At 32.4% G+C, this 9,966-nt stretch overlaps 1 protein-coding gene across 1 annotated transcript; it reads left to right on the plus strand.

Annotated features, from left to right (window-relative positions):
• Positions 1-2,979: 2,979 nt before the first annotated feature.
• LOC112081443 lies at positions 2,980-4,477 on the plus strand. Its single transcript, XM_024147967.1, has 2 exons — positions 2,980-3,777; positions 4,127-4,477. Exons 1-2 carry the CDS (start codon positions 3,019-3,021, stop codon positions 4,181-4,183), a joined length of 816 nt encoding a protein of 271 aa, XP_024003735.1. The 5' UTR covers positions 2,980-3,018; the 3' UTR covers positions 4,184-4,477.
• Positions 4,478-9,966: the final 5,489 nt, after the last annotated feature.

Consider the following 9,966-nt stretch of genomic DNA (forward strand, 5'->3'; position numbering starts at 1 on the left):
ACTTAGAAGTTGTTACTAATGGGTAATAACGTGCAAAGTCACAATGACTTGTGCACTAGTTGTTTTAGGCGCACCACTTAGGTTTAGAAGGGACGCCTCGCTGTTTTAATTTTAAATTAAACTTCTTGTTGTTTTATTTCAAACTCCATGTTGTTTTGTTATTAGGGCTGCGATTTTCTCTCTTAGTCTATAAAAAAGAGAAAATCGCCTAAGTCATAGGGAGTGAAGAATTTTGATCAAACTTTTAACGTGTTCTTCTCTCTTTTCGATTTCTGAGAACTAAAAAAACTCTGAAATTCGAATCTCTTAAAACTAATCTGTTTACAAGAGATTCTGCTATCACCATCACATCCCTCTCACGATCCATCGACGAATCCATCCACCACCATCTCAAACCATCGATCCGCCGCATCACACCACCATCTCCCTCCATCGATCTCTCATCGCGCCACCATCGCTTCATCACGCCAATATCATCGCATCTGTCCCTCCAAGTCACGATCTCAATTCGCCTGTTGCCTTATCTTCAGAGTTGATCTCCTCGGATCGTATCAATGCACATATTCAATACCTCATGCAGTGCAACAAGCCGTTTCTTCAGAAGTTCCCTGATCTCAGTCTGCCCATTCCTCCTTCAACTCATGCCGACGATGACGAGACGCAAGAAGAGGAGACGCAGGCGTAGGAGAGACCCCGTAATGGGGTGTTAGTTTATTTTGGGGGTTGGTTGTTTTGCTTGTGAACCAAGTTTCAAGTTATGTATTTGTAATGCTTATTTTGGTGTTTTGTAAAACAACTTAGATACTTAATCTAATTATGGTATCTTCTATTTTATATCATGCATCTTGTATTTCCTATATAATTTTCAAATTAAAATGCATTTTGAAAATTTATTACATTGGTAGGAAATATCATGTCGTCGGAAATCTTTAAAATCGTAGAATAAATTGGTTGGAAAATGGAAGGAAAAAATTCGTAGGTTTTTCGTCGGAAAGTTTGTGGTCGGAAAATGGAAGGCGAAAATCGTAGGAAATTTGTAGATACATTTTCGTCAGGATTAGGAAGGAAATAATGCGAAGGTTTACGCTGGTAAATTGGTCGGTGTTTGTTTACGGTTTTCCTACCAAAAGATCCGACGAATTTTTCCTACCACTTTTTTCGTAAGAAATTTCCGACGAAATTCCTTCCTTTTCTTATTTTCGACGGCCAATAACTTACGACAAATTTTGGTCAGAATTCCGTAATAAACAGCCATGTTTTCTTGTAGTGTTATAATCACAAGTCTAAAAAAAAAAAATTAGAAGAACATATTCTCTCTATTAGGAGATACCTAGATTGCAAGAAAAACTCCATCTGATATCTGTTTTCCATTTGGATATCTGTTTTCCATTTCAAAAACGTTTGAGTTCTTAGAAATACAACAAACACAGCATAAATAAGAATTCCAAAAAACTTCAAACTGAAAATTCAATGGAAATGTCGACTTCAATTTTGGAAACCCAAATAATCTTGCATTTTCTATTACAATCCCACTTCGAAAGTTTAAAGGGACTAACACTAGTATATAAGGGACTTGAGACTCTCCACTTATTGTCAATTAGTTTTAAGTTAAAAGCTCAGAAAACTTAACATGGTATCAGAAACTCGTTTATTGACCTAAAAATATGAACTAATAAGGATTTATTATCGATCATAAAGTGAGATTCGATTCGAGATGGGCTGATAAGAGTCATCATTTCGAGGGGGCATGTTAGAATCCCACATCATAAATTTAAAAAGACTTATAACACTAGTATATAATGGATTTAAACCTCTTCAATTATCACCAGTTAGTTTTAAGTTGGAAGCCTAGGAAACTTAACATTTTATAATTAGAAACATAATAAGTAAGTAGTTAGAAAAATTGGAGACATATTTAGTATTTTCGTAACTTAAAAGATAAATTAATCAGTATAAGTGATATAAAACACTTATAATTTTATCCGTGTCACTAATAATAAACACTGTGAGCATTTTTATCTTTATTTTTTGTTAAACTATTTTAATATTTATGTATTACATTTGTAATGTTTCAAACATTTTTTTTCTTACTATGATTTGGATGTTTGGTATTTCATTAGTAAAATTTTATTCTTATCATATATATGTGTTTCTAAACATATTAGTTTCCTATAGTTTTTTTTTTTTAAATGGTTTCTATGATTCTAAACATTTCGCTTTCATATACCCCAATTTTCAATCCCATGCAACCTAAAAAGATACATATTCATCAAAGTGCCTTATTGGAATGTAGGTTAGAGATGTTTGATATATTTATAGAATATGGCCAACCATTTTTAATATAGGAAACCTAAGTTTGAATTAAGAAAGAAATAGTATCATTATAACATTAGTTCATATTTTCTCTGAAAAGTAATACAAAACTCTATAAAGTAAGACAAAGATATTTTATTAATTTAGTTAGTTAATTTATAAAAAGACTAATTTGGTCAAAAACTTGATTCAGGACAATTTTTTTTTACATTAATTTTTTAAATTTCTACTATATAAAGTTCAAGTTTGCCTCCATTGATCTGCAGAATTGTATTATCTTGAAATTGAAACTTGGACGTTTTGGTGTAAAAGTCTTAATAAATCGTTTGGTAACCACTTCATCAAAGGGATACAGGTTTTGGTCGCATTTATTTGTGGATTTATGGATTAGAATAAGCTGTCGCTCCGGCTGTGCCACTTAATTTCCAGAAGTAGACAGAAAGAAAGGCTGAGTCACATAGTCCCATTGTTGTTACTATTCCCTACCGCCGAATTTTCACTCAATAATACCACAACACAACCAATTTAATGGCTTAGTGTTTATAATTCTATTTCTCTTTTAAAAAAGCATTACTTGAAAAAAACAAACAGTGCCTAGAAATATCTCTATTTGACATATCATATACAAGTAAGTAAGAGACAGTCTCTTGCGCTTCTTACCTAAAAATAAAACAGTGCCTAGAAATAGGTAAAAGACAGTCTCTTATGCAAAAGTGGAAAAATCACAGGAGAGTTCGCCCTAACTCTTTTCTCCCAGGCACATTTACCCAGGCAGCCGCTCAACTCAGTTTCTCCGATCTAACCTTGTCTTCTCCGTCTAATCCTCCGGTCGTTTTCTCCTCTCTTCAGCTGGGTTTTGGGTCGAGCCTTGCTCCGGCTTTGGCCGTGAGACAAGCGCCGGCAAAGTATTATCCCCTCCGCTGTATTTCTATTTTATTTATGTATTTTGGAATTCTGCTCGCTCTCGTCGTCACGTCACCGCCGGCTCAGCCTCACCTCCGCTGCACCGGCGTCCTTACCGCCACACCCTCTCTTCCACACTCCATCTCTCCCCTCACCTCCACTGTCGGCTCTCCACCTTGCCTTCTCGCTACTCTGCCGTCTCGCCGTATCTCTGCCTTGAAATCTCTCTCGCCATCACGAAGGTTGTGTCTGCATAAGATCGGATTTGAAGGGATCTGCATTGGTCCTAGATCTGTTAAATCTCTGATTATCCTCTTTGTTCAGCTGCTGCTAATCGGTTCACTCCGTCTAGCTTCGCCGCCTGCTGCGTCAAAGCCCATTCTGCTATACTTGTCATCTTCCTCGCTACGTCTCCTTCTGATCAATCTTGGACAGTTTCGAGGACAAATTGCTTACGAGCTATCAAAGGTTTCGATGGCAAAGAAGGTGGCCGATCCTGCTTTCATGTCTGCATCCTCGAGAACACTACTCTACTTTACCGTGGGGTCTATGGTCTTCCAGGTTCGCCTTTGTTCACTCTCTGCTTCTTCTTGCTTTGGAAGAAATCAGTTGCTTGTTGAGAGGATGTTTTTGGATTTGTAGAATCTCGGTATAGTTAGTTATGATTCGATGGCTATATTTTCCAATATTTCCATGTTTGTGGCCTATAATGGCATCTATGTCGTCTTGCTTGAACGACAGATGGGAATTCTGTGTAAACCCAAAGCAATTTTGCTTGTGGTGTCCGTATCTATCCATGAATTTCTCACAAAGTTTATTTGCCAAATTGAGGATTACTTGAGTAAATCCAATGTATTTCCGCATGTGGTGTCTTTATCCCAAAGCTTTGAACTCGTTATTTCCCTTTTAGTGGCAGAAGGAATGTCAATCCGTGCAGATCTTCCTCAAGCTATCTCTGAAGAATTAAGGACAAGCTCGGTAAAATCCGACTCCTTACAATTGGTTGAGCCATCGACTAAGGCTCTTGTGTCTTTGAACTTCTTGGTATTCTCTAGGATTTCACTCCTCACCGGAAGATTTGGTTTCACTTCTATCATGTTTATCATAAGTTTATCTAATATATTTGCTGCTTCCTTCGGGAAAGAGAACTCTCTGTATGCGGTTCACGCAATTTCTGTTTGATTAATTGAAGTAAGTGGTTGCACAAAAAAAAAAAAAACAGTCTCTTACGCATCTTATTTAAGGAGCGATCCATAAAAAAACTAGGCTTTTTTATTTTCTTTTTAATGTTTATTTCCTGTGATTATGAGCCAAATATTTGCTAAGAAACAGTGATGGAGATGTTCTTAGAACTATGAGTAAAATATGGTAATATTTATGATTAAGATATGAGTGTGTTACCATTGGGTCTACTTTTTGAAAATATAATGTCCAAAACAAGTACTTTTAAGTTTTAATTATCAAAAGACATACTTTTTATTATTTGGTTGAGACAAATTCTGTTTTATCCTTTTACCTCTTTTTCTCACATACCCCTTATAATTGTTTGTTGTTATTTATCTATTATTTAAAAAATAATCGAATAATTATTTTGACATTATAAATTATATATATTTTTTAATACTTTGATACCCATTTTATACTTTGGCACAATCTCTATATTATTATTTGAGTAGACATTTACATAAATGAACCTTTATTTGTAAGATATTACAGAATATTTTACATAAATAAGATATTATTTTTAAGATATTACATAAATAAATCTTTACTTAGAAGATATTACATAAACAAACTTTACAAATATAGAAAGTTCAATTAAATATTTCTATTTAAAAGATAGTTAAATATAAAGCTCACAGAGTTGTTTTGAATATATATGGATATAAGTCAAAAGTGTATTTAATTTCTTTATTTATTAAAATATTAAAGTATATTTTATTATTTTAAATAATAATCAATCCATATATATATAATCTATTTAAATTTCTGCAATATTTATATTTTTATTTCTATAATTAATTAGTATCATTTTCAAAAATTAATTCAACTATTTTTATCAAAAACTGAAATATGTTTTCAAATTTTAAATTATATTTTTTAACCGGTAAGCCAAAAAAATATTTTAATAAATTACATAATAGATTAAGTAAACGGGTTTGTCCACTTTAACAATCATATATATAATCATCATTAACACATATTATATAATTCATTAACGAAAAATGATAGTTTGATCTCTAATAAAATTTTCACAATTAAATACTTATTTTATGGATATATATTTAGATTCTAATCCATGTTGATATGTATATAAGTATATGTATATGTATATAAGTATATATATATTAATATCATATCACTTTCATATTTTAAAAGTTACTAATAATTAAACCGCATAACAAAACTAGCTCAAAATCTTATTCGATGATATATACAAGTAAATATTAGTTGTGTGATATTTATATATGTAATTGCCCTTAAATTTTTATTTATATTTTTTTGTTAAAGAATTTTTGTCACTAATTTTAATTTAACCAAAAAATGAAAAATAAATTTAAAGACAATTTAAAATATATTACCGTGCACAATGTGTGCGGGTTAATTCCTAGTAAAGTACAATTTATGAGCATTATTCGAAAATGAAAAACTTCCTTTGCTACCTTATCAGTCACACTATTTCTTTTTTCTTTTTTAATTCAAAACCAAAAACTAGTCTCTTCAAAATGAGTACAGAGCTGTTTCAAATCCATAAGCACATGAGAGACAAACGGCCATACCTCCTCTTCATTGATGCTTGTGGTAAGCTTTTTAGAGTCAGATTCAAATATGACTTTCTAATTATGTTCAAGTCATAAAACCTCTTATGTGCAGATGGATATCTTATGTGTATCTTGATAAATTCATACTTTTATCAGTGAGAAAATTTTCATAGTTTAATCAATGAGAAAATCTCTTATATTCTGAAGGGTTTCTATAACTTGTACATTCTTTGTATTATCTATCACGGAGAAAACCCTAAACTTTCTATGGCTTTTCTAGGATTCCTAATTTTTTTATCATCTCAAGTGGATTACATATCAAGATATGTATTTATTTTTAGTGATAGTCAAAGATATTGTAGAGATTTCGACATAACACGTGTAAAAATTTTGAGGGGACAATCATTGGCATTAACATCTTATGGTGGAAAGAACTCTCGAAGGTTGTCCAACGTGAATCCTTGTCTCAATAAATTAGGAAAAAATTTTATTTGTATGCATCGGAGTTCCACAAAAAAAAGCAATGCAAATACAATTACTTTCGACACTAAGTTTTTTCGAGTATCTTCGAGGTAGAGATCCATTTTTTTGAAGTTGCATTTAGAGCCTGTGAAGTTTTTTTTATCCAAGGAAGTTTAGGTGTAGTAGAGATATGCTTAATTGGAGACTTAGGCATTGTACCTATAAGATAATCTAAAACATATATGTAACTCTTGTTACATTAGCTTTAACAATACAACGTACTAAATTATGAGCATAATACAATTCTTTTACTTTCTTTTGTCGAACAATTAGATAAATGACATTATAAATACAAATTAGGATATTTAGACACTACAAAAAAACACTCCATTTCTAATGATTATTTACGATTGTAAATCTATATTGGAATGACGATGATATTACGATGAAAATTTACGAAATCGTAAAATTGTCGTAAATAAATGTTGTCGTGTAATCGTCGTAAAGTCTACGACAAAATACAATGCATTTAGGACGAAGGAAGTATTGGTCGTAAAATCGTCATCAATGACGATTTTGCGATGAAATGTGTTTTGACAAAATCGTTGTAAATTTGATGCAAAATTACAAGTTTACGATAAACTGAATTTGATGTAAATTTATCTTATTATTACGTCGACATATAAAAGTAGGTGAACCACATTTTCAGTATCTTCATCTACTTGTGTACATTGAATTTGTCGTAAATATGTTGTAAATTTATTGTAAAATCGTTGTATATCTAAGAATCGTTGTAAAATGGATGTAATATTTCATTGTAAATTCGTTGGAAAGTTATAATTTTTTCTATAAATACATCTTCACTTCGAAGGAACATTCATAAAAACAACAAACAAACACAAAAGAAAAAAGAAACACACATAGGTTTTTTTTAAATGTCTATATACGAACTACAAAGCTGGATGTATATGCATACAAATTTGGAGGGGGTGTTGACGAAAGAATTCATGGACAGATTATAAATATTCATGTATCAGACAGAAAATATGGAAAGAATCATAGAAAGCGGTAAGATGCACTGTCCTTGTCGGAAATGCAAGAATACAAGGTATATTCTAATTGATATAGTGTATAAGCATTTATTAAATAGAGAGTTTAGAACATCCACATTAGTGAACCCCTCATGAAGTTCATCCATAATATTTTAGTATTAAAATTTTCAGAAATAAAAAAGTTTAGAACTCCACTTAGTTTTGCTCATCCAATGGTGAATCCCTAATGGGGGTTCTTATAAAATAAAATAATATTTTTTTAAGTCAAATTTGAAATAATAATTATTTTGATATTAATTTTATACATTTTTATATTTATAAAAACAAATTTATTTTTTATTACATGAATATTAAACATACACAATATAGATATTGAAATCAAATGATAAAACGTATCAGTTGTAATCTTGAGAAGAACTAAATTTCTGCCAAATATGCTCAACTAAATCATCTTTGAGTTGTTGAAGTGTTTTTTTTTATCACAAACTTTATTTCAAATGCCGATCATATTGCTGAGATTTGAAGGCATATCTGTAAAAAACGTCATATCAACCTGTGAAGTTCTGCTTTCTTCTCCTAGGTCGAAAATTGTTACATCGAACTGCGTGTACCCATCTTATTTTCTACTAACATATTGTGTAATATAATACATGCTCTCATAATCTTTCCTATTTTTGCCTTATCCCAAAAAAGAGCAGGGTTTTTTTTACAATTTCAAAACGAGCTTACAAGACTTCCAAAGCACGCTCAACATCTTTTCAGACACATTCTTGTGTAGTAGCAAATAATATTGCTTTAGGACCTTGTGGAAGTGGAATAGATTGGATAAACAATGTCCATTTGGGATATATATCGTCTGTGAGGTAGTATGCCAAATGATACTCATGTCCGTTCACCAAGTAATTAACTTTTGGAGCTCGACCTTGTAAAATATCATCGAAAACAGGTGAACGATCAAGAATATTGACATCATTTAAGGTACCTGGAGATCCAAAAAATGCGTGTCATATCCAAAGATCTTGTGATGCTACAGCCTCTAACACAATTGTCGGTTTTCCTGAACCACATGTGTATTACCCTTTCCATGCAGTAGGACAATTCTTCCACTCCTAATGTATACAATCGATGCTCCCTATCATCCCGGGAAATTCGTGCATCTCTCAAATATCAAATAGTCGTTGTAGATCTTCTGGGGTGGGTCTTCTTAGGTACTTTTCTCCAAATAAATTTATTATTCATTCTACGAAATTTTCCAAGAAATAAAGTGCAGTACTTTCACCAAGCCGGAGGTATTCGTTACCGCATCAGAAGCACAACCATATGCCATAATACGAATTGCTGCCGTACACTTCTGTATTGCAGAGAGACCGACCGAATCTTCCAGCAGCATCTCTTTTTTTTTTAAAGAATGAAACTTCTTGGGAGATTCGATCAACGATATGCATGAAAAACGGCTTGCTCATTCTAAAACGGTGTCTGAATATATGCGGAGGGTAGGTTGAATCTTCACTAAAATAATCGTTTCATAGATGCTGGTGGCTTATTTCACATTCTGTTTCTATATATGCTTGTTTCTTCTTTGGCTTTGTTGCTGCATGATGAGCTAAAATGGTGTCAAACATATTATCAAATGTTTGATCGAATAGTTCATCAAAACTTTCATCAAGAGATGTTGAGAAATTAGAGAAAGTATTGTTTGATGAAGATGCCATATTGTTGTGGTTTAGGGTGTAATGTTGGAAGAAGGGATGATGTAGGGAAAAGAAAAAGAGAAGAGATGTAGGTTGATATTGGAAAAAAAGAGAGGGTTTGTTTGATATATGGAAAAGAGAGATGGAGTTTGATATAGGGAAAAGAAGAAGAGAAGAGATGTTTGTACTGAGTAAAAGAGAGATGGATTTTGAGAGTTTGTTTTACCAGTTAAAGAGGAAATTGGGTAATCTCATATATATAGAACAATTGACACAACTCATTGCAAGAAGACACGTGGTTACAAAAAGTTCAAGCAAAATTTGTGGTATACAACTCTACAAGTACAATACCCGTGACATCCAAACCATAACAATACAAAGTAGAGTAAAGCCAAATTCAAACAACAACAAAACCCGTGACCCCCAAATGCTGTGTCTATTCTATCTCTCACATTCGCCTCTCTTTGTGCCTCCAAAACTGTGACCTAGACAAGTGAGACAACTTTTTGAGACTAACCAAAATAATTAAGGTTGGCATAGACATGCCTCGTATCATCCGAACCTCCTGCAAATGAACATGAAAAAACGAACTAGTAAATACAAAAGATACTTTCTAGACAAGATAATGACACAAGATACTCTCTAGACAAGATAATGACATAACGTAAGAAGGAGCAAAAATACATAAGTTACTACTCATTATCATAACATAACATAAGAACACCATTGCATAAAATACTTACTACTTATTACACATAAGATACTAGATATGGAAGGCATAAT

Source organism: Eutrema salsugineum, unplaced genomic scaffold (assembly GCF_000478725.1).
Source record: "Eutrema salsugineum unplaced genomic scaffold, Eutsalg1_0 scaffold_8, whole genome shotgun sequence".
Lineage (NCBI taxonomy): Eukaryota > Viridiplantae > Streptophyta > Magnoliopsida > Brassicales > Brassicaceae > Eutrema > Eutrema salsugineum.

Bases quoted from the DNA above. Each gene is read 5' to 3' on its own strand.
- LOC112081443 (XM_024147967.1), top strand. From the start codon at position 3,019: ATGCAAAAGTGGAAAAATCACAGGAGAGTTCGCCCTAACTCTTTTCTC. The intron at 3,778-4,126 runs GTTCGCCTTTGT...TTTCCCTTTTAG, and splicing joins TGGGGTCTATGGTCTTCCAG to TGGCAGAAGGAATGTCAATC.